The sequence below is a fragment of the Sceloporus occidentalis genome, unplaced genomic scaffold (assembly GCF_023333645.1).
Source record: "Sceloporus occidentalis isolate IW3139 unplaced genomic scaffold, rSceOcc1.0.p SCAF_10, whole genome shotgun sequence".
NCBI classification, from domain to species: Eukaryota; Metazoa; Chordata; class Lepidosauria; order Squamata; family Phrynosomatidae; genus Sceloporus; species Sceloporus occidentalis.
In genome coordinates this window covers 5,743,766-5,769,868 of record NW_028316990.1, presented here as the reverse complement: position 1 = coordinate 5,769,868, position 26,103 = coordinate 5,743,766, and the positions used below count along the sequence as shown (strand labels likewise).

Sequence of the window (26,103 nt, the reverse complement as noted above, 5' to 3'; positions counted from 1 at the left end):
GACCTTCTTCCCTTTAGCCTTACCGAGTCCAAAGGGATGGACATTCTAATCATGGATCTCTGTTGCCCTTCGGACCAAGTTGTATATCAAATCCTGCCACTGCTTCCCATTATTTGAGGATCAGTAGAGATAAGGGTGAGAAACTATGGCAGGTCCAGAAGTTATTTTTATGCACCAAAGCCCTCTGGGGTTGGCATGAGCTACTGCAAAATAAAGCAAAAAAAAAAACCCCAAAGTAGTCAGAAATCCATTTCTGGTTCTCAAAAATGGATTTTTAAAAAATGTTAATCAGTACCGGAAGGTCTTGAAACCTATTTAAAAGGTACATTCTTGCACCTGGAGGCTTCACATTCCCTTTTTGGGCCAGAAAAAGGTTAGTCTGAGGATTCTAGATTAGGTGGTCCTTTGATCTGTTATACCAGCACTTTTTTTAATGTTGTGTATTTTTGCTGAAATTAGACAAGAGTAACTACATCTTGCCAAGAAAACACAATGATGGAATTACATAAAGCAACTCTGAGATGCTTTTGAAGGCACAAAAAAGCAACAAATGTTTGCAATACAAAAACCTCCCAGGAACATATATTGGGAAGCTGTTTTGCCATGATTCCCTACCGCATAACATAAATGCTCCCTTTATGAATGAAGAAACCGCATGATGTTTCTTACTTTGAGAATACGTTGGGTGCTCTGCTCTAGGGATATTTCATAGCAGACACCTTAGGGAGCCTTATAAAAAGGCTTGCAAATTATTTTTAGGAGGCGGGGTATAAAAACAGGAACTATATGGGAAGCCAATAAACCCAAGAGATCTTGCACCTTATTTACTTAGGGACTTCAGGCCCAAATAGACAGGCCAAAATAAAACTGCTTTGAGTCACTTTGGAGGGATGCTGTTTAAATGATGCATGCATCCTAAGAGGCCAGAAGCTGCACCAAAGCCATGCTCCAGTCCTAAGGATTGGAGCGCAGCTTTGGCACGGCTTCTGGACTCTTAAGATGTGTGTGTCATTTAAACAGCATATCTTCATAGTGACCCAAAGCAGCTTTATTTTGGCCTGTCTGTACAGGCCCTTCAATTATTATTTAAGGCAGAAACCCTGAGAAGGTCAGAACTGCTTAGTGAAGAAAGCACGCCCTTTCTTGCATGTTAGAATATATATTTCCCTCCACTGTGATGATATTAAATTGAAGGTGGTATGCAGATGTCCATAATGGTCACATTGACCTATGTGTAGGTAAGGCCCAAGTTTTAAAATTTCTTTGATATTTGTCTAATGCATCTAGTGCTTTAATTTTCATCAGTTGGTTGGCAACAGTGAAAAACTGAGACTGTGAGTATCATAGATGGACTCCTTAGACTATCGAGTTAGTCTCTGACGAAAAGGAAAGGAAGTATCCAATATGAACCTACAACAGGAATAGAGGTGATCTGGAAACACATTAGTCTTCTTTGGTTACATTGGCTACATTGAAAAATGTGGTGACATGTGGAAAGGCAAGTATTAATGTGAAAAAGAAAAGTGCAGAAGTCAAATTAAGTCAGAGAAAGCAATCAAGTTGTTCCTGGGAGCAAATTTAGAGTGATAACATTGGACATCAATAGAAGAAGAAGAATAAAAGATCAACAGTATCTCTGGGCCAGCAAGACAGAAAGTTGTAATTTATTTTTGGTGAGGGCAGTTGCAGGTAATGGAAAGAGTGAGTGGAAGAAGAGAGTGGCTCAAAAGTCAGCTGCAGGCAGCCCACGTAATGGGTCTAAATTGCACATTTCAAAAGAGTTCAGAAAAATTAGAGTCTCGCAACATTTGGAAGGATTCAGAGAAGCTAACAGAGGTCCTACAGATTTTATGTGTTTCCCTGGGACACCAAATTTAAATGTGTGACAAGTCCTCAATACTCTAAAGGCACAAGATTTCTTCTGATCTTGGATGCTTGGATGGTCAGCCCTGGTTCGTACTTGGATGGGAGATCTTCCAGGGATACCAGATGCTGTAGGCTATATTTCAGAGGAAGGAACTGACAAATTATCTCTGAGTCGTCCTCACCTAAGAAACTCTATGAGGTTCATGGGGTCACTGCAAGTCCACAGATGATTGGTTGACACATCCACACATATACAAGTTATGGGAAATTCCCCAAGCATATGGTGAAAACCACATAGTTAGGACAAAGTTACGGAGATTATAAAGGGAAGACAGCAAGCCAGAAAGGTTTTCAGGCTAAGGCTGATCTTCATGGCATTTCAGTTGGCCAAGGCACAATCTTATCATTTATTGAAAGTCATCCTTAAGTCACAGAGTTTATCCTGACAGTGAGAACAGAGAAGTGGTGGTACAGTTATTACAGGTGGTACAAGGTACAAGCTTAACTGCTGGGGACCCTGATTTGAGCTTTCTCCAGGATGCAATGGCCATATTATCCCCAAAAAGTAGTCAGTACAGACATCTTCCAAGACAGGAATCTAGGGGCAAAGATGAACTGGTGCAATAATGGTTGAACTAGTGGATAAAAACCATTCAAGTCTCAGCTTTTCTTGCAGTAGGTTGCCACAGATCTTCATCTAGATCTGAGGATCACAAGGAGATGCTAATCTTGGTCTATGCCATTTAACAACTAATCTCAGCCATAATAGCTCAGGATCAGGATATCTGAAAGACTACTTCCACCAACATGAACTAGCAAGGATTTTTACTCCTCAGAAGAGGTCCTGTTGCATGCCTCACCATTTCAAGAAATTAGGTTGGTGAGTAGACAAGGGCCTAATTCCCACTTACCTCTTGATTCACTTCCTGCACCAATTCCTGAAACCGGTTCAGCAAACAGCGTAGTCCCCAATATGTTTGCGCCGGGTTCAAGAATCGGTGCAGGAAGCAACAGCTGTGGCTTCCCCGCCATATCTCCCTCCATCCTCCTGACCAAACCGAGGGCGGAGGAGAGGCTGAGGCAGAAGGATAGAGGTAGACCTGGAGAATGAAGAACTGAGGACGGAGGGGAAGCCACTGCCAATGGGAACCAGGATGGATTCAAATCTGATTTGAATCCGCCTGGTTCCCACTTGGGCTGAACTGATTTATTTCCAAATAAATCAGTTCAGCCCAAAAAACACCCCATTTTACCAGCGTCTTTTTGACACAGGTTAAATCATTAAAATCCAGGTTAAGTGGGTAGAAACCATGCCCCCCTTTTCCAAATTACTTCAGTGATTCGAATTAAGTGGGAACCATGATGGTTTAAACCAGATCATTTGGAATAATAATCCAGTTAAAACTATAGTGGGAACAAGGCCAAGGAGGAGGAACTCTCCCCAGGCTGGCTCCATCCTTGCTGAGCTCCCAAGAAGGCAATTGAAACTGTCTAATTCCATGCCATTTTTCTTTTTAAATTGGCTTTATTTTATTTTTTTAATCTGCTTGCAAAGAATGTTCATAATATATCTTATTTTGCATCACTTTGAGGGCCCTGGTGGGCAGAAAAGTGACTGATCAATGCTTTTAACAAAATAAATACGTAAACAATACTCTATAGGAATGCTAGCTGAGTGATTAGATAACAAAAATGTTTTGAAGAAGACATTGCAGCAAGGCACTTCTGCTATTAATCTGAGACATCATTTGGTGGTATTTTTTAAACACAGTGCATTGTATATGGCTATTCCAGTTTGCCTCCTGGCAGCATATGGGCTGAGAATCAAGTAGAAAGCATTTGTATCAACCGATAAATATTAAGTGACTGTCAAAGCAGCAATCTCAAGTTATGGCTACCCTTGAAGCAAACAGGCATCTGGTCTGAGAAGCAAAACAAGATAGGGAAGCGAGCCAACAGTGGAACAGGCAAGACTCTGCATAAGTCACTTGGCCCAAACTAGTTTTCTCAATAGAAATCCCTGCTGCCAAGAATTCTGAGTGATGCAAATACAGGCATCTGTTTACGCTGTAACATCTCTGTAAATTGGATGGAAGATGGCCCCTAAAGATTTTTTTCATACACTCCAAGTAGGTGTAGCTACACATATTAAGCTGTCATCCACTGGAATGGACTGGTGGTCCATCAAGCCAAATCTTTTCTACTGTGATGGGCAGAAGCTCTCCAAGGACTTGGACAGAGGCCTGTGGCACCAGCCAGCAACTGAAGCCTGAGGTCATTTCATTGGAGATGCTGAAATCATTTCACTGGAGAGAGGGAAACATCCTTGCTGGAGAGAATTTATGGTCTAAAACTCAACAGAAGGGAGATGGTACAAAAAAAAGAAGAAGCTAAAGGCAGGGGTGGCTAGGGTAAGACTATGCATTTGTTTCAGCTATATGTCTCAAAACATAGTTTCAATTGAATATTAAAGGATAATGAAAAAGTACCATAAAACAGATGGCTTTTGAGGAGGAAGCGGAAGGGAATTGGCACACAATGATCTGGGAAAGTGGTCCAGGCATAAGGAGAAGTAAGGGGCAGAGTTACTAGAGGGAGCAGGAGATCTTTAGATGAATTATGAGCAGGGATGTGGTGGGATATGAGAGCAGAGAAGAAAAGGAAGTAAGACTGGGGGACCTTTAAAAGTTAGCATGAGGTGTTTTTTTTTGGGGGGGGGGGGTTAGTGAGATCTAAAAAATGAATTGACGGGAAATTGCAGATGGTGACTGTGGCCAGGACTGCTGCCTCCACCTGGGGTTCCTGTTATTCCCTCCCTTGCCTCCATCTGGAAAATGGAGGTCAAACCAGATCTGAAAGGTTCAATGCACACAGATATTCATCCAACAAGAATGTGTTTTTATCACAGGCCTCAAATATACATGCACATCCTTGCTACTCTCAAGTGTAGGGAGCTTTCATGTTCCACTCAGTGAAGCTGCATCTGTGTAAGTTCCCCTGGATGACATAACAGGGCACAAAAGAAATACAGTTCTTAGTTTCAACAATTAAATAATGCTGTCCGGCTACTCCATAGGGCCTTCTACACTTGCTTTTTAAACCACTGCTCAGCCAGCTCACAGCCTGTCCTCCCACCTAGCTTCACCATTCTGTGGGCAAACATGCTCCACTTCCATATGTTTTTGTCTTCACTTCTTTCCCTTGTTCATCATTGTCAGCCAGGCTGTGCTTCTCATCTTAGAGTAACTGGGAGAGCTCTCCCAGGGCCAACTGTTGCTGGGCTCTGCCTTCTCCGGAAGAAAACCCTTGAAACATCTAGTCAGGAGGAAGCAGTGGCTCTGGAAACAGGGGATGGGCCAGTGGATGATGGCTTGGCTGGCCCATGTGGACAACAATGCATTTTTGCATCAGATTTGGCCAGGTGCATGTGGCTGCCATTGTGGTTGATCCAGGACCACTCTGGAGCAGAGCATAATGCTCTGGACTGCCCCCTAATTAAGCACCCAGTGTAGACAAGCCCATAGTCAACCTCTGACCTTCCCTTTCAGAAGCTCCAGGAATAAGAATGGGGATTTCTTCCACCCCTACATCTGCTGCCTGATGCAGTTGTTTCATTATGCAGAAACATAAGAGGCTGCCTTCAACTGAATCAGATAATGGGTTCATATAGCCCAGTGCTGTCAACTCTCCAGGGTCTCAGGCAGGTTTCTTTCTCAAGCCTAGCTGGGAATCCCTGTTTTACCCTGGTGGACTTCCATCCATGTCTTAACCAGACCTGACCCTGCTTAGCTTGGAAGATCAGAAAAAGTTGGTGCATTTCTGGGCAGTAAGGTGGTTAGAGCCAGTTCACATGTTCACTGTCTGCATGTAACTGATAAGGTTATTGGAAAACTATAATGTCCTTCCTTGACTGGTTTCTCAGAGATCAAAAGCGGAGGAAAATGCTGGTTGGGAACTTATTAATCTCTGTGCTTTAAGCACTGCACAGACAGAGGGAAAGCTTTCAGGGGGTGGTCAGGATTGCAACAGATTTAGAACAGAGGACCTTGCCAGCTGTACTGAGAGCTGCTTTTATTGCCATTTGCTCTGATGCTGACCTTAGAGCTTAGCCAAAGAACTGGCAAAGTTGAGGATTCACAGAAAAGTTCGTATTTGGAGTGCTTCATAAAGCTGATTGCAACTCATCAAAGAGGCAAACTAAAAAAAACAGGGAGCAAAGGGGATGAACTGGGACATGGGCTGAATACTCGAACCATGTTAGGTTCACAATCTAAGAATGCTAAACAGAGAAATGTGCTTAGAAACCCAAAAGGTAAAAATAACGTACTTAAAATGCACCGGCCAACCTTTAGAAGGCGGATTGGAAAAACACATTAGATGCAATTGTGCGCTTTTAAATGTAGACACATACAATGCAGCACACAAACAAGAATCAGACCCAGACCTGTAGTAAAGGAAAGAGTATCTGAAAGGCCTTTTGAGCATCTCTGCCCATTTGGTACCATTTGACTGATCTTCTCTATACATTGCAACATCTTTGTCTTCTTACAAAGGTTTGCTGCTTTTCGATCGTAAACGCATGCACTATGTCATTCTGAGGCCCACTCAAGTGCATTTATTTGGAGATTACAGAGACAACTGCCTGGGCTTGGTGACCTCGGCAGAGTGTGGAACAAAGCATTGCTGCTAACCCTCGCAAACAGAAGATAAATGGAAAACAGGGCTATGCTGTCTATCCAGGTCTAATTATGTGATAAGTGGAGAGGGGTCTTCATAAATGGACTCTTCCCCTCCTCTTCACCTCCTGTTCTATTGCAAGGCAGTATTCTTGAAAAAGGTGTTCTATTGGGTAAGCAGACATCTAAAGAAAGTGAATTAATATGCAGACAGTGTGTATCTGGAGAAATAAATTGGGAAAAATAAGCCCTCTTCAGTTCCTATTGTTCACATTCATTTCTCCCCTTCTTCTGAAGAGACTATATTGGCACTCTCTTTTGCTGTTCTGAAATTACTAGTCATCTGGTCTCTTTCTTTCTTTGGGAGATGTTTTCTTCCCAGCTAAATGATGCTTTCATTCATTTGACTGGATATCATTTAAATTTTTAGTATTGCCGAAGATGAAGTTGCTTGGAGGCCAGAAGCAGGTTAGGTTCTAGCTTAGAGCCTGCCTTTTATAATGGATGGCATTCCACCTCAGCCATGGAGACCTACTGGGTGATGTTGGGCATCTCACAGTCTCTCAGCCTAAGAAGGCAGCAATGGCACACCTTCTCTGAAAAAATCTGGACAAAAAAGCCCCAAGACAGGGTCATCAAGAGTTAGAGTCAACTTGAAGTCCAAGGTATCTTGGGCTAATCCAGTATGGTCCACCTGGCAGATTTCATATCACCCTTATGGGTGCAATGAATCCATTTAGGATTTTATTCCACATATTAAATGAACTGGACAAGGTGCTTAACCATAACCTAAAAACAGTTTCCGCCACTTGGATAGCTCCTTTGAAGTTCAAACCCTGTCCCAGAAGAATTGGCTGCCCCACTGATATTGACACTTTCCATTGCTGAATCCCTACATTGGAAAGTCACTTTGCACATACAGACCCCTCTTCCTTTCATAGTACCCACAGTTTCACTTACCCAAATCTGAAAAAATGGTCTCTTTAGGCCATTCTGGAGGTCCTCCAGCATGACACTATGGTCAGCTTCCACCAGAGGTTTACCATGAACATGTCCTGCAGGACCTGCAGAGGCCTAGAGACAACACCTCTTTAGGTATCTGGAGGTCCTCCAGAGTGACTCTGTGGTCAACTTCATCTGGAAACATATGGTTCACTATTATCCACAATTTTCACTTAGTTTGGGAACTTATCTCCTGCAAGTATAGGGGTCGTAATATACACAGGTCACCTTTTGCATACATGTGTCTGGGAATTAAAGTTGCAAATTATACTTATAGAAGTACAGAACTTCAGAAACAATGCCTAGTCCAGAGATATGAAGAGTTACCTTGAGGGGTGGCACAACTCCCAAGACTGTGTCTAGGATTTTTACTCCAAAAGAATAACATTTCCCAGTTTTAAATTCTACTCCAAACCCTTTCTCAGGGTAGGAATCTATGGCAATTTGCACAGTGTGACAAGATTATGCTAAATGAAGAGATTTGCAGAGAAATTACAATGATGTAGGAGTCTGATTTTGTTGGTTTTTTGCAAGGGAGGGCCTCCAATAGGTGGCAGAGGAAGCTGGATACTGATACTAGTCCTACTAATAGGAATTATTTTTGTCCTGCTTACCTCTACTGAGGGCAGCACAGCAGGGGAACATGCAAAGGAGTAGTCCAGAGTCCAGTCCAAGGGCCACACAATACCAGTCAGTCACAGCAAAGGCAAGAGCGTAGTCACAAGGCAAGTCCAGAGGTCAGATAACCAGAGTCATGAATCCAAGAGCAAGGAACAACAAGGCTGCAAGACTGGTTATTGGCTGTAAAGAACCTCTGCAGCTGGAGGTCTTTTAAAAAGCCTCTGTTTCTCTCAGCTGAAACTTATTAGCTCTCCTGTTGGCTTCTATCCTGGAAGAATGCCTCAAAGACTCCTTGACCTGTCTTCTCTCCACACCTCCTAGCACTGGCAGCCTAGAGTCCATAGAGTCTGTTTCTCCCTCTGCAGCTTCCTGAGCCACCTCTGAGACTCCTAATCCAGGCAGCCCCAGATCTGCTCCTGTCTGAGCCTCCTCCATGTCTTCTGGGTCTGAGTCTTCTGACTGTGCCTCAAAGTCAGGCCCTGGGCAGTCCATGATGATTTTGGAGAATGTATATTAGAATGGGAGAGTTAATGTGATGTTATTTCCATAGCAAAAAAATCTTTCATTTCAAACAAAAGTTAGTCCCATGCAGAAATACACTTTGTCCTTTCTTTCAAGCCCAAATAGTATAGTTCTTTTGCTGCCACTATTTGAGGTGCCTGTGAAGTACCTCTCTCTCCATCTGCAACATCCGTAGTAGAGGTGGAAACCACAAGTCTGCAAGCACAACAATCGCTACTTTCTTCTCGTACCTATTTTTATTTTCATGATTCCGAAGCACAGTGCTACTTCATGAGCCACTTCCCTGCCTCCCATGCTGCTGATTCAAAAGGGGACCTAACACACAATTTCACTTACGACGCTCATATAGGTTGCAGAGACTGGCTACTTCTGTTACAGTTTGCTGCTTTTAAAGATGAAACACCACACCGCCATTTATTGCAAATTGCTAGCATAAGCCTCTCCATTTCTCATACCAGCATACATATAACTCCAAGCCATGATTTGTCATTATGACTAGACTGAGCCCATGAATGCATCAAAGTCTGGCAACAGCAAAGGATGAGTAATCAGGACGAGTGATTAAAAACCAAGAAAACAATCAGATAGAATTTTACTCAACATTGAAGTTTATCTTTAAATCAGCAGCTTCCAAAGGATATGACTACTGATCATTGGCAATTGCAATGCAAACTTTCATGCCAATTACAAAGTCTGCCGAATCTTTAGACATTAATATCTGGCTAAATAATTACAGATGATAATTAAGCCTAGAAAAATATGTTTCTGTTTGAACTGGACCTTTAACATTCATTTCAAACAAAATAAATTTAGTCACTTTGTTTAAAATTCTCCCCTGCCTCCCTCCATACCCTAAAATGAATTAAAATGCATGCATGCTTAATTTACAGAGGAGAAAATGTTAATCCCAGTTGGGATGCTGACTTCCTTATGGCAACCTTTCATTAATAGCTGTCAATTTGACTAATAGACATTTTGTAAGTGAAGCTAAATAGACACTCAGTAAATGGATTCTGGCTACAGCACATGTGCTTCCAGAGTTATGGGCCAAGCTTATGCAGGGAAGGAAAGCAATTAATTCTGGGACCTTATGGGTGCAATTGTTATGTACGGCAGCATGAGCAACTATTAACTGTGCACAAAAGCATCCCATAAATATAGGGGAATGCAGGCATGCCATTTATAGTATGGCACAGGGAGTTTGGAGATGTCCGGTTCCAAGGTACTTTTTAAGAACACATGATGCTTGCTAATCTTATGCTGGATGAAACAGAGGCTGGCATCTTGTTAGTGAGTTACAATAGCATCCAATTTATGATATCATAACTCATTTGTTTTTGTTGGTGGTGGAATTCAAAGACATAGCAGTCTGGAAAATCAGCATGCAAAGTAGCACCTTTGTGACTAAATGAAAGAAAGAAGTTGGTAGCATGAGCTTTCATAGACTTGAGTCTGCGTCTTTAGATGCATGTACAAAAGACACCTTGTGTCCCAGTTATGGGGGAAAGTAAAGTATATATAACATTAAAACAATCAGGGCCATAGTGAAACATAGTGTTTGATTCACTGGCCTATCCTATGTGTTTTCCCATGGATTCCTGATTTGTAGGGCGGCTGGATTCCTGAAAATCCTTTTAAAGTATGACATCTGTCTCATAGCTTGGAAATAACATGTTCCAAGTAGCATAGCTGCGTGCAACAAAGTACTAATTTGGGGGCAACAAGGGTATTAATGAGGTTAATGAGGTTTCAAAGCTAATGTACAGAGCAAAGTTTCTTTCCTGGTGTATCAAGTGGTATTTCCTGTTTGCCTGATCATTCATATGTATTTTTAAAGGTATTTTCAGCTGTTTTAGGCTGCATCTGCAGTGGAGAAATAATACTGTTTCACTGCAATGGTCCAATGCTATGGAATTCTGGGATTTGTAGTTTGGGGAGCTATTTCGCCTTCTCTGTCTCTGGTGGCACAACAAGCTACAAATCCCAGGATGGAGCCATGGCAGTTTACGCTGTGTTGAAATGCATTATTTCTGCCGCGCAGATGCAACTTTAGAGATATTTTGACACTTTTAATCCCACATTTTATGCCCTTTCCTGATCAACCCCAGATATTTTTTGGGAGGGAATAAAAGTAACATAGAGGTAATTAGCAAAACCATGAGTTACTTCTTTAAATATTGTAATAACTAGGGTCAATGGATCACTTGCCTAAAGATGATAACAAGGAACAAGAATGAATTATGAAGTATCTTTACAAGCCATGATCTGTCTTCATGCATAGGGAGACGGCTTGCTTTCAGCATGTCCTGATAGGATAAAGGGAAGAGATGGAAAGTGTTAACTTACGAAATGTAGAAAATCAAAAGGAATGGTTTGAGGCTTGCAAAGATCCGTAGGCACAAGCCACAGGGAACCACTTCTCTACATGCCTCATTGAGATGGATGGGAGCTGGGAAAGGATTACCACCAGAGACCTGAGTGCATTTCCAAACTCCTCCATCCCCATTCAGAACAAAGTGAAATTCGGTGGTAATTTATTACTTAGGGGATTCTAGGCAAGTTACATCCCCAGTGCAATGTAATTTACTTTTGTTGGAATGATCTTGGCCTCCAGTCATTGGAGAATGGGAGCAAGGGAAAAGTACCTTGAGAACACAGAGAAGTTCGGCTAACCCAAGGCAACTCCTGGGAGGAAATAAAGTAAAAGCCCAAGCTCCTTCCAGCCAAAATCATGTTGTCTAATGTAGGTCAGTTAAGGAGGGAAGGAGCTGGGCAAAATATGTATCTTTGGAGAAAGTAAAGCAAGTGGGAGTGAGGAGAGATGAAGAAGGCATCTCTCTGTTTTTTAACCTCCAGTCTTGGGAGAAACATGGTATATATTTAATGGTTTTCCAGTCAAACCAGTTACAAACCAGTGTCACAGTTTAATGGGAATTGTATTCAGCTCTGTGTAGAGGGCAATTTAAGGCTATTTACACAACCTGAACATTTGGGCAAGAAAACTGTTGGTGATGTGCATGCATGGGATTTGGAGTTATGGTCATGTATATATTTTTTTTTTGGATTGGACACAAAGGAGTCTCTTCTAACCACTTCCACCTGCTCAGAGCCTACTCACAGGCAAATGTCAATGCCTAGATCAGATGTTATTAATTTGTATCTTTTAATATGTATTAATTGATGTGTTTTTTGGTGACTTTGTAACACTGTTTTTATATTGTAACCCGCCTTGATCTTTGGAAAGGCAAGCTATAAATAAAGATATTATTATTATTATTATTATTATTATTATTATTATTATTATTACTATGTGTGTTTTTGTGAGGAGACAATGACACCTCAGATGATGAAGAATAGGTTGGTCTCATCTGCAAGGGGAAGGGAAATAGGGGCACACCATCTCAGAGAGCACCCTTGTTTCTTTTCCCCACTCAGCCAAGACCAGCTGCTTTTTATTTCATTTGCGTCACCTTCCTGGCTGTGACTGTAAATGAATGTAGTAGAGAGCCAGCCTGGTGTAGTGGTTTGAGTGTTGGACTATGCCTGGAGACCAGGGTTCAAATCCCGGCTCAATCATGTAAATCCACTGGGAGACCTTGGGCAAGTCAAACTTAGGATGGCAATGGCAACCCCTCTCTGAAGAAACTTGCCAAGAAAACCCCATGATAGGGTTGCTTTAGGGTTGCCATAAGTTGGATATGACCCGAAAGCACACAATAACAATAACAAGTAGTCTCCCAGGGCTTGAAAACAGCCACCACGAGGAGGTCACAGAACCACAGAAGTGGAGCATTACAATTCACCAGTTTGATTCAGGATCTCAACATTGGGATATATATATATATACGGAAAAGGTTGATCTAGGTTTCTTCCCACAGGTTTCTCAATGAGGACATCCAATACATACACACACATGTGCGCATACACACACACACACACACACACACACACACACAGACATATATGAGCACAAGTGTGTGTGTATTGGTTGTCTCCATTGAGAAACCTATGGGAAGAAATTTAGATCAACCTTTTCCTGATTGGGGTGTGTGTGTGTGTGTGTGTGTATGTGTGTGTGTATACACAGTCCATACACAGAGAAAGTACATAGCAAAATGCACTCAAATTTTGATGTATGCAAAGTTTCTTCTACTGAAGGATGGGAAGAAAATGCAAGTGGGATTTAGAGAAAGGCAGCAAAATCAAGGCTAGGAGACTTCCCTGTCCTTATATGTGGCTTGAAAATGTTCTGAAATTCTAGGATTGTATTTCACAGCAACTGTAATTATAACCTAAAAGGTTACCTCTCTGCTTCTTTAGTTAATGAGACTAATTTTCTTTCAAAGGGTATTTTTAGTCTTTTATACTATTCACAACCCTCCCACTTTAACCAAAGAGAGTGGCCACACCCGGAGGGGAATTCAATTAATGGTCGATGCTGCACACATTTATCCACATAATTGGCTTTTCTTTTTGTTAATTAATTCATTAACTTACGCCAACTGTAGTCTACGCTAATCAGAGGTGTGTGTTAAGTACCAGTTGCTCGAGCAACCCATGTTTCTAGAGCCAAGGCGGACTTATCCAAAGAACATCAAAACTGACTTTACCATGTGTTTTTGGAACAATGCGTCCAATATGGTATAGGTGCAGACCTATACCAAATGCCTTCTGAAATTAAGAGGCTTGCTGGAGATGATATAAGTTGTAGTCCAAGATATGCAGAAGATGCTACATATGTATCCATCTGTCTGTTGAAAGCCAGTGTAGTGTATGGTTTTGAGAGTTGGACCACAACTAAGGTTCAGTTCCTCAGTTAGCCATGGAAACCCATTGAGTCCCTTTGGGCAGGTTACACATTCTCAGCCCCAGAAGACCTCATGATAGGGTCACCTTAGGGTTGCCATAAGTAAACAAATGACCTGACAACAATCTGTCTATCAATCTAGAGAGAGACAGACAGACCGTTAATTATATACAAAAGTGTATGTCGTTATTATTACTATTTATCACTCCAGAGGGAGGAATACAACACTACTTTCATGCATCCATCCCACTCAAAACTCATGTGTCCCTTGTGGTGTTCCCCCATACAACCACTGAGAGCAAGAGGTGGTGGAGAAACAACCAGATATGGAGAGGCAGGGTAGAAATAATAATAATAATAATAATAATAATAATAATAATAATAATAATAATAATGTTCTTATAGCAATGGCGACATCATCCTGCAGGAACTCTCTGCCAGTTCATGCACTTTACTGGCCACTAAGGAGCTGAGTCAAGGGATGGGGACCAGGTGAATACTAGCTTTGTGAGACATTTAACCTTCTCTGTCAGAGAGCTGCGGTGCCACAACAAATTACAGTCCCCAGTATCCCATAGCATTGAACTATGGCAGTTAAAGTGGTACCAGACTGGACTGTTTCTGCAGTGAGGATGCAGCGCAAGAGAAGGAGAACACAGGAGATGTTCTGGGTATAAATGATTTTCAGTGTCTCATTCTCTTCAATACTAGAAAAGTGGAAAACGAAGGTAAATTTCACCTTTCCGTAACTACACCTCTGTTTTACCTGCATTCTAGAATTACACAGGAATATCTATCTATCTATCTATCTATCTATCTATTGATAAAACCATGGCTGGATTTTAAGCAGGGTAAAAATGCAGCGAGGGTTCATGAGGGGAAAGGGAAGATTTTCAGCAACGTTTTATGACCTGCACTTGAATATACTTCAGGCTTAAGTGGAAGACAGGCATAAATACATAAATCACCAGCATATATTCAGGTCATATGTCATGGTGCAGCTAGAAAAATCTGTGAATTAAGTTTATTTCAGACTAATATTCTATGAGTTTTTTTATGTCTACATGAAAATTTATATCTATTTCCATACACATTTTCTAACATGCGCATTAATGCAAAAACACAAATGGACACATTTTCTCTAATGCATGCATTTTTGCTAGCAATTTCCCTCTCTATAGTATGTTTTTGTGCATCATTACAAATAAGACACTTGAGCATTATTTCCCCCAAATTTATGCAATTCTGTGTGCATCTTTTTTGATGGGACAATCGTACAGGTTGAGTCTCTCTTATCTGAAATGGTTGGGGCCAGAGGTGCTTTAGATTTTGAATAATTCTGGATTTTGGAATACCTATATTTCCATATACCGTGTATCATGCGATTGAATCAGGCTTCTAAAGAGCTAATTCTAGTCAGACTATCACACTGCCAACATGGCAAACCTCTGTGGCTAGATAATGGGCCTTTTGGGCTCAGAACAACCCATTCCCTAGGATTCAAAAGAAATAGCTGTGTTAGTCTCTAGAATCAGTATATTGAGAGATCTTGTAGCACCTCTGAGACTAACTGAAATAAAGATGTTGTCAGCATGGGTCTACAAAAGCTCATGCTGCCAACATCTGTATTTCAGTTAGTCTCTGCTTCAAGATCTCTCTACATACTGATTCTACAGACTAACACGGCTGAATCTTTGAATTCTTTCTTTCCGTTAGTCTCAAAGGTGCTACAAGATCTCTCTTATGTATCCCTTCCCTAAGGTGAGGCAACTGGAGAAAAGATCCTTGGGGTTTTACAGGGTAGAACCAAACAAAGGAAACTGAACTGGTCTGAACAATGGATGCAAGCTACAGGAAAAGAGATTCCAGATTAACATTAGGAGGAACGTCTTGACAGTGGAGCTGTTGGATAGTGGATTAGTCTTGCCTTGAAGAGTGATGGAGTCTCCTTCCTTGGGGGGTCTTTAAACAGAGGCTGGATGGCCATCTGTTGGGGATTCTTTGACTGAGATTTCCTGCATGGCAGGGGGTTGGACTGGATGGCCTTGGGGTCTCTTCCAACTCTATGATTCTTTGCTCCATCCAAACAGATATGAGAACCATACAAGCATGTTAGTAACACACACAGAAACCTTAACCCTCCCCTCTTCTGTTCCAAGTTGCCTCTATATCCTTGAACTGTCAAGCTAAAGCTGCCAGGATAAAGCATAAACTATTTAGCAGGCCTTACTGAAGAATAAATAAGCCTTCATATGCCACTGGAGAGCTGTTGCCTTCTAGCAATGATGCTGGTAAGGAGTCAAAACCCCATCTGCCTAGTGACAAAGGCCACATCCACTTGCCCACCCTACCAGGCAACTGCAAGGGAGTGTGTCACAGCCATCCTTGCAACTAGGCTGGCACTTCCCAGCTAATCGGGCAAAGAGAAGCCTGCATCAGATGGCATCCCATCTGCCTTGGCAACCAGACTGACATTGGCCACCAGTGCTATGTTGGCACCTGGGGGCAGCTCTTCCTGCCCATCCCAGCTCACCAGTCAACATGTCTACCTCTTCTCCCTGTGTGCCATGGCTGCTTCTTTGATTTCCGGCAGTAACTACAGCAATATAATCAACACAGGTCACAGTCATACTCATCAATGCCCTGGACCATCAGGATGCACATGTTTCAATATATCTTTGTGTTCATTATTGAAGCATTTATATACTACTTTGGGGCCAAGAAAAAAGAAAGAAAGTGAAAGAAAGAAAGAAAGAAAGAAAGAAAGAAAGAAAGAAGAGAAACCTAAGTATCCAAAACCTAAGCAACACTGTGGACAGAGATCTCACATCAAATCACAAACCTAGCTGGATTTCCTTTGAAAAAGTCATTTGTCAAATGCTTAAAAGAGAAGAAGTTACATATCCAAATTACAGAGGAACATTAACACAGCCTAGCTATCAAAAATATATGCTAGGTCTATCGCATGGCCTTTATCAGTCAAGTTTTCATCCTCTTAAATATGTATAGCTATCAAATATAGACTCAATTGCTTATTTATTAAACTTAAGACTTCATTAAACTTAAGAGTTTATACAAAATATTTTTTAAATATCATTTAGAACGTGTTTTAAAGTAACTTAGGGGCTGTACAAATAGACCCTAATGGGTGGCATGCAGCCGCCCCTTTACTGGCTGGATGGGGACCATGGCCACCGCATGCAACGGCTCTGATCAGGTCTCTGGAGGATGGAAAAATGAGCTGCAAATGCAGCTCCTTTTTGTGCCGTCTAAAAGGTGCCACAGCCATGGCGGTGTGGCTTTGTGATGCCCTTTTCGCACTGCATCATCTAGATGCAGCACCAGAGTCATGTCATGATGCCGCACATCGTCTAGAATGGTGCACAGCATCATGGCATGAGGAAGACGGAGTCATGGTGTTGAGTGTGTGGATGCTCCGCCATGACTCCATCCACAGGCCGGCACTTTGTGCCGATTCGTACTGGGCTATAGTCACCAGTGTGTGGAACCTGCAAGTTACCCTGATGATCCTGAGAGTAGGGATGTATTTCTTTTACTACTTCATCTTTGCATGCAAGGATGAATTGCTACAATAGTTTTCTCTCCACTGCTGGAGAAAATGAATGTTCTTCCATGGCATTTCCTCCATATTCAAACATAGGGAAGTGTTGGGGAAGGCCTGTTATGTAGAAAAATATACATCATTTTTAAAGCAGAAAAAAATGGATTTTTTTTTGGGGGGGGGGGCAAAGAAAACAAGGTTCTCATGCAGAAAACTGTGCTTTCTATGCAGATACCAATTTTCTCCTCAGAAAACAGAGGTTGGTTTTTGTGCCACAACACCTTGAGAGGTGCGAATACTGAGAAAATTGAGGAATTTTCTTGCTGGTCTATTATTCCTCCTGACATGGTTTCTGACTTTCAAAATCCAGCCCTCCGCCTTTTGGCCCTGGGAATGAATAATTACACATTTTCATTTCCCTATATATGGGATGTCCCTCAACATCCATGAAGGCACCCAAGTTTTAAAGACAGGTTATGTGTCCATAAACACTTGATTGCTTTGCATGAAAAAGTAGGTATTTACCTCTTTCTTGGTGAATTCTGGTGCATGATCATTTTTGTCATCGACAACAATTGTTGCTGTTGCGGTGCCTGTCAATCCAACATCCATGCCTCCCATGTCCTTTGCTTCTATGATTAGCTCATATTTAGGATTTTCCAGTGTCTGAAAGAGAGAGAAAGGAAGAAAAGTTACCCAGTGGATGATAAATCACCTTAAAAATGCCTTTGGAGGCACCCTTAGATACAGCTGTTCCATAGAATTTGTTTCAGTTGCGGTTCTGTAGTAATGATGGGACTTCCGAGAATATAGCATATAACATATTTAATAATAATAATAATAATAATAATAATCTCCCGTTCGGATCGAGGCGAGTTACAAAAAATAACATTTTTACCCAGCACTTGGTTACTACACGCACACACTTTACAATTATAGTAACAAGTCTTCAAAGTAGTTAGCTGAATGCATTGTTACCATTTTGAAGTAATTGAGAATAATTACTTACTACCCTGTTTTTCACAGGTAACTAAAGTATTTTCAATAGGGATGGAAGGAATGCTAACAGATTTTCTCGTACTTGAGAAAATGATCACCAACTGCAAGATTTTTTATCATTTGACACTTCTTTGCTTAATTTGTTTTTTTAAATGTTGTAACAACTAAGTATTTTCACAGATGGATTTTCCACATGGGATAATGGGGAAATACCATTCAAAAATGCACAGCGACTCTTACAATCCTGTCCAGTACATAGAAAACTCTCGAAATCCTTTCTGCTTGCATTCAGCAATGGGAAAAGTGGAACTCTGCATCCCTACCTTTTACTTAGAAAAAGAATGGTACAAACTGTTGGCTTTGCTATGACCAACCACCTTGTTGCACCAACACAAAACACAACACAGCATGAGACATAGCACAATTCAGTACTTGAACCTTGTGATATTCCTTCTTCATTCAATGCAGTCATCCCCTGCACTGTGCTCCAGTCTATTAATTTGTTCCTTTTCAATCAGTTCTAGGGTAAAACGCTCTACATTTACATGAAATACTACCATGTGTATATGTGTATTTAGGAGCTGAATTCTACTTTAGGAGCTGAATTCTACTTGCCAACTTTATCCATTTTGTACTAAAGCAACATTTTAATGGCACCCGCAATTCCCAACAGAAATTGATTTTCAACTTCATCCCCCTTTTCGCTCCAGCAACAGCCAGAGTTTTTCCCTTTCGCTGGTGTATTTATATATTTTATGATTTTTCACTCGGCAAAAATCTGTGCGGATGGGAAAATGGAAGGCTTCCCTTTAGGCTTTCCAGAAAATAATTATCCATCGTCGCTTTCTGCCTCCTTATTTGCTGACACGGAGGTTTCCGTATCAATAAAGCATGAGGGAACTCGTCATCTAAGTTGGTGAAGTCTTCCTGTTTGCTCTTCGAAGGAGAAGGAGCAGGAGCGGAATTGAACGGTGGGGACCGCATGTTGGTTGCAGGAAAGCAGGTGACAAATACAGAGAGAATGGCAAGATGAAAAGTCTTGTGTGATTGGGAGGAAAAAACGGAGGCCCTTGCTCTTTCAAGAGAGGCTGGTGACAGTTTCAAAAACTGCTGATGAGCTCCTGCAGGGTCCCACCGAAAGCGATAATCAAAAGTGAGCCAACAATGATGGAAGATCCTCAGAGGTGAGTGTCTATCAAATTCGAGGACCCAATTATGTGTTCTTTCTACACCCGACACTCCAATGCATCTTGCACATACCCAGAAGGAAGATGCTTGACGGAGTTATCAAATCTCCAAATTAATGTGGGCTTGGGTTATTTTTTTAATATTTTATTGTGGTGAAGGGGACGTGAGAAATCTTAAATCTTAAGTGCTAACCTTGTGTGTTCTGTGGGCACTTGATCTTCAGGCAAAAAAGCAGGCTCCCAGTGCCAGATCATTCATGAATGTTCAATGGGACCTACTCCTTAGTAAGCATGATTAGAGTGACAGGTTTCACATGGCACAGTTATATACTGTATTCCCCTAAGCACAGAAAATTCATGGGGCAGTAACATGTGATGATGTTAAAAGGATGTGGGAGAACAACACAAAAAGGGATAAGTAGACAATCCTACAAGAAGCAACAAAGGTGACTATCGTCATTCCAATTCCAGCTCCCCAAAGTACCAACCCTTAGCTTTGAACTCCCAGTTTCTTTGATCAGCTGGCTCCAAACTGTCTCTTTCTTTCAGCTTTGTCACTTTCCAGATTAATTTTTTTACAGCTATCCAAGGTTCAGTAATTTTTCCTTTTTTGCACCTTTTTTGCACTTCTTTTGAACTAAAACCACTAACAATCCCTGCTTTTATACAAAGCTCCCAAATTTTGTACTTTCTACCAAATGCTTTGTTTTATGTGCAAAAATTTCTTGAGGATTTTTGGGCATCCTCCCTAGGATTTCCTCATGCGAATCCATTTTCCACAAAAAGATCCAAGATGCAACAACAACAACAACAACAACAACAACAACAACAGTTTTAAAACCCAAATGCCTCTGAGGAAGTACACTTAAGTCTATGAAAGCTCATGCTGCCAACTTCTATCTTTAGTTAGTCTCAGAGGTGCTACAAGGTCTCTTTACATACTGATTCTACAAACAAATATGGCTATATCTTGAAATTGAGCAATTCTAAAAGATCTCATGCTAGCTGACCATTGTTTTATCAGTCAATGTGGTGAGACATTTTCTTACTGAGTACGAGAAACACTGAGGGCATCCTCTGTATCAGTGGTTCTCAACCTTCCTAATGCCGCGGCCCTTTAAGACATGTTATGGTGATCCCCAACTATACAGGAGCGGTGTCTTGGTTCCTAAGACCATCAGAAATGTGTGTTTTCTGGTGATCTTAGGTGACCCCTGTGAAAGGCTTGTTCAACCCCCAAAGGCTTTGATAGTGAACCTTTCAGAGGCCAAGTGCCCAAACTGCAACCCAAAACCCCCTTATTTATTGCAAAGTGCCATGGCCCTCTGGCTTTCTAGTAACAAACTCTGGAAAACTCTGTGCTGGGGCGATGGCACATGTGCCCACAGAGAGGGCTCTGAGTGCCACCTCCGGCACGTGTGCCATAAGTTCACCATCACTGCCCAAAGGGGTCACAACCCACAGGTTGAGAACCGCCGCTCTATACCCTTAATACTGTGGGCATTTACTCTTTGCAGCAAATGCCCACAATGGTCAGCACTCCATTTCCTTCCAAGCAATGAGGTCTAGTAACCTGATATTATGTGTTTAGTGGTCACCCACGTGGTGCAACGTATTATGTATTATGTACTACAAGCCATGTTACTTTCTTTGCAATTTTTTAAAACTTCTCTGCCTTTCAAGCTCTCTTGTAGTTCCTGTACTTTTAGGGACATTCATCCGTCCTTGTCTGAAACAATTTTCTTTTGCTTTAGAAGCCTGAGAAATTTTTATGAAACATCAGCAACCTTATATATTGCAGATCATTATCCACCCCGTGCGTCCTTCCCATGTTGCATGGAGTGGGATGGGAAAGGAGCGAAGCAACCATGGATCTGCTGGTTATGGAACAAGCCGTTTTAATCACCACTGCTGGAGATATTCATAGATGGACGTGATGAAAGATTTATTAATATTCAGTAAGGACAATAATGCATATGTGTGGAGGTGGACAGGATTATTATTAATACCGTGGGTGGTTTTTCTTAGTGTTGAAATATGACAGTTATGATTGATCTCTAAAAGCAACTTTTCAAATACTATTCGAACCTTAAAAAAAAAAGAGGAACGTTTAAATCATTTCTGATTCTGTTGCAGCCAGAGATTCTGCATATAGCAAATGCCCTACGTTGGAATAAAGTATATATGGCTTTTCGTAATCTAGACAGCACAGTTATTTTGGATTGTTCATTTGATATACTTTTAATTCACAAAACTTATTTAATGAAGTATATCGATATGGCATGATTGTACAGAAATACTAATTTTTTTTTATTAGTGGAGAGCGACCAAGATTCTAAAAGGTTTGGAAACCATTGAGTTGCTAAGGGAAATTGGTAAAACAAGAGCAGAGAAGCATGAGAGGTGGTATAAGAATCACTATTATATATCTGAAGAATAGTCTTGTAGGTTGTATCAGCACTACAGAAATAATCCAGTTTTATGCCACTTCAATTGCTGTGGCTCAATGCTATGGAATCCTGTGATTTGTAATTTTGTGAACTATTTAGCTTTCTCTGTCATAGAGCTCTCGTGCCACAACAAATGGCACGACGTGGCCATGACATGCTCACGCCACTACAAGGCACATAGGGCACCCTATTTGCGGCACCAGAAGGAGCTCCGAAACAGAGTTCCTTCCTGGAGAGAGCCTCGTTCCCACAGCCACAAAATGGCTGCGGGAACAAAGCCGGGGGAAAGGGGCCGATCAACCCCTTTCTCTCCCGGCAGCGGCTCCCTGGAGTGTCCAGGGGCATGAAGCCCCAAGGACACCCCTTTCTAGGCTGGGGGGAAGCAGCATTTTGCTGCTTCCCTGAGGCCTGGAAAAGTGGTGGATTGGGGCCTCTGGGGCTGCTGCTGTGGCTGTTCAGGCCCCGATCCGGCGTGGAAAGGGGCAGGTGCAGGCCGCCCCAAAGGGGTGGTCTGTATCCTGCCTAAGTTAGAGCTGCCTTGATCAATCTGGAAAGGAGAATTGCCACGTTTCCTCTACCAAACATTTTTGGAGGGCCTGAAATGTTCCATTTGAACAATTACTACCTTTCCCATGCTAGGAGAAAGTCCCTCCCCCACCTAGCCATAGAAGATTTTAGGAACAAGATATGCCTTATGTCTGATCATTTTGCCACACAGTGGTTTGAATGAAGAGAAATAATAATTCAGAGTGAGTCCGATATTTTTTACAATAGCTCTTTCCCTCAATCCGAGTTTGTATTTTTCCTCCAGGGATGATGTCATGAAAGACTCAAAACTGACTTTCTAGATGGTGTTTTCTCGTCCTAGGCAAAAATATCCACTTTAAACAAAGGTTATTTGAAGCTAAACAGTGGCATGATGATCTTAATGGGTGGCCATTAAATCATGGTTTGTCTGGTGTCTCATTTATCACAGTTAGCTACATGCAAGCATGACACTGTTGAGATAACTGGTATAATTACAGCAGGGAACCCTTTCATTAGCCTATAAATTTGCACTTTAGTCATTTAGCCTGCTGCATGACAAAAGGCTGGCACCATTTTTGGTCTGCAAAAGGGGGAAAAAAGTGTTTTTCATCCTCTAAATATTCTGTACCGTGTTAAATTTTTCAATCCATGAAATTCGGTGACTGTTGCAGAATCATTGGAGGGCTGCTCCAGGGGATATGAATACTTGTTATCTTTGTTATCCTTCTTTTATAAGGACAAAGTCATAGGGAATGCTAATGGCTACCCATCGTAACTTCTATATTGGACCTGCAGATTTAGTAGCATTACATTTGACTATTAGAGGAGAAGGTTTGGGTTAGAAAATGCTGAGATGAGTCCTGCAGGGGAGAAGATAGCAACAAGGCAATATGAATAGCCTGATGCAGGTAAAATAAACCAAGTGATAACTTTTCAAGCAAGGGACAGCTGGAATGAGAAATGACATTTCTGTATTAAGTTTAATCACGCTAATGGGTTTGTTGCATTTCCAGTAAGAAAAATGCCGAGGCTTGGAGACAGAAGGAAGGTGACTCTCTACAAGTGAAGTGTACTGGATGTCAGACATGCTAATAGTTCAGTGGGATAATGGTGCCGAATGCTGAACGCTTGCTTAAGGTCATGGAGAAATGGGTTTCAGGGTAAGGAAATGGAGCCCTAGTTAGCAATTTTGAAGAGTGGGCACTTAGTCTACTAAAGGGCTGATTCAGTAGTTTGAAAGAAAGAGAAACATCTAGTCATAGGCCTATGGTAATTTATGATTATCTACATCAGTCGTCTGCAGAGGAATAGCATCTTTAGTTTTTTGGTGGGATTTTTGAGCTATGTGGCCATGTTCTAGAAGAGTTTATTCCTGACGTTTCGCTTGTATCTGTGGCTGGCATCTTCAGAGAATGCATCATTATTACATATTTGTGGAAATCCTCCAAACTATGACCGCAAACCATACCCATCTAAACCATACCTAGATCACATCTTTGCATGCTACTTCTTTGGCTCTCAACTGCAGAACTGGAAACTGTACTCAATATTTTTCCTAACATGTGCATTTTCAGTTATTGTTCAGAGGACTGTATTGTAAAATTACGAACATGCAAACACTGAAGAGTAAATGTGTTCTAGTCTGCAAATCAATTCAAGAGGTGAAAATTTGATATTTTGCAAATGCGATCTTCTGGTAAAACTAAAATGGAACAGATATCTCCACCATCCTAGACCCAGGAAAACCATGCAGGATTTCAGGAAAGACCTGGACAAATGTCAGTCACAGAGATGAATGATCAAGCTGGCAGGTGAGGGATGAAGCTGAAATGAGGAATGACATGAGATGAAAAGAGAGTTTTCATCCATGGTTCCTAGGTCCCTTACTACTAGTTGCTGACAAGCATCAACAGAGCAAAATTGTTGTCTATGTGCCTGGTTGTAGGCTTTTGGATGAACATTGTGGGAAGTAGGAGGAGAGTGGTTGAGGTGGCCCTTGATCTAGAAACACTCTTATGAAGCTCCCATAAACAGGAGAGTTTCAGATCTTTAGGTTCTTTAACACAGGATACATTTTGTTCAATATGAACTTTGAAAAACTGCTTTTTCAGACTATGGGCCTCTACAGACTGGCCAACATAAAGCTGCCTTGGGTCACTTTGGAGGTATGCTGTTTAAATGACACATGCATCTTAAGAGGCCAGAAGCTGTGCCAAAGCTGCGTTGCAGTACTTATGACTGGAGCGTGGCTTTGACATGTCTTCTGGCCTCTTAGGACGCATGCATCATATAAACAGCATAGCTCCAAAGTGACCCAAAGAAGCCTTATTTTGGCCTGTCTGTACAGGCCCCATAACTCCTAGAGCTATGATGCTGACTGTATGTGTTTAAGAACTAGACATGACGGGCTGCTTTAAATATGCCTTAAATCTGGTCCTCCTAGTTGTTGTTTTAGTATTTGACCCAGATATCCTGCTTAACTTCATTCATCAAAGTGTTCCCCTGTTTCCTGTATTAAAAGTCTAGCACTGCTGATCATTGTACTTTATCACCAAGTGTCTCAAAACCTGTTGCTTTCCATACCATTTAGGAAGATAATTTGTCTCCAGTAATCTGCAAAGAATGCTGATCAGCTGCGCCATGCATAAAAATAACCTTTACAACAGTGTAGTTGAATTGTGAAAGTCCAGTTAGCTTTTAGGAAGGAAGGAAGGAAGGAAGGAAGGAAGGAAGGGAGGGAGGGGAAAAAAGGAAAAGTTCTCCAAATCAGTTGGACATTTCTGATTATATTTTTGTATCTGAAAGTCTGACACTAAAATAGAGAGCCATCCTTCTTTAACAGGGGATAAGTTAAAGTTTTCCTTGCATATGCAGTTTGTGATTCACAATCTTCAATGAGAGTAATAAATATTATCACGGTTTATGATAACTGTTTTATACCAAATTGAAGATAATCGGTTATTAAGAGAACTGAAAGGAAACGTACTGTGTTAACAGCAGGAAAATACACAGAGAGAGAGAGACACACACACCACCATTTTGCAAATGAGTTGCCACAAAGATTACATTCCCCTCGCCATACTTTTTTATTCCCCTATGAGAAAGTAATATGATAAAGGTCAAGGTAGAAAATGTATTCCTCTGTCTAATCTGTTTTACAAATTAGCACCGTTGGTCATAGTGCCCAGAAAAACTCAATTACTGAAGTGTCCTGACAATTGTTCCTCGACTGGATGGAATCACAGAGGTTGTTTTGAAAATTAGTGCTGTAAGGTGTAAAACATTTTGCAATTCCAGTTCTTCAATTCTGCTGTGATGTTTACATTTTTAGTGTCGATGGAACTATATTTCATGTCCCTTTTTAAAACTGGATTGAAATTGCTTCTGAGGACACTGGCGTGGGGAGGAAAATTGCACATTTTGATATCTGTCCAAGTTCTAGCCCTGTTCTTGCAGTTAATACCATGCACTTAGAAAGTATTAAAGATATGGAAAAGGTGTAGAAAGGGCAACTAAAATGTCCAAAGGATGGGAATGGGTCTTTTAGCATTGCACACGGTATGGGAAAAGATCATACACTGAGGTTGCATAATGTAAGAGTTATGCATTCATTGTGTTGTATTGCAATGTTTCACAACTCACACCAAGTATTCAACCAAATGCACAACAAAATGTGCATCAGCATGCATTGCACAGTACACAGCCAAGCTGCACTGCACACATCCATGACCAATGGCAGTGCTCACACAACTCTGAACAAATAGAGCTGTTCCACATTGGACAAGGATGTCACTCACTTCCATAGAGAAATGGAAGACACCAACCAGATTCTGGCCATAAATCTTGGAGAAAGTAGATTTTCCTTTTGCTTATAATATGAACA

General features: G+C 41.4%; 1 protein-coding gene across 1 annotated transcript in view; it reads right to left on the bottom strand.

Moving 5' to 3' along the window:
- The window catches only part of CDH13 (cadherin 13), a 669,381-nt gene that overhangs the window by 86,232 nt on the left and 557,046 nt on the right, over positions 1–26,103 (bottom strand). The window contains exon 8 of the mRNA XM_089539817.1: positions 17,582–17,722. Within this exon, the coding sequence (XP_089395943.1) occupies positions 17,582–17,722 (141 nt within the window). The remainder of the gene's footprint in view (positions 1–17,581; positions 17,723–26,103) is intronic.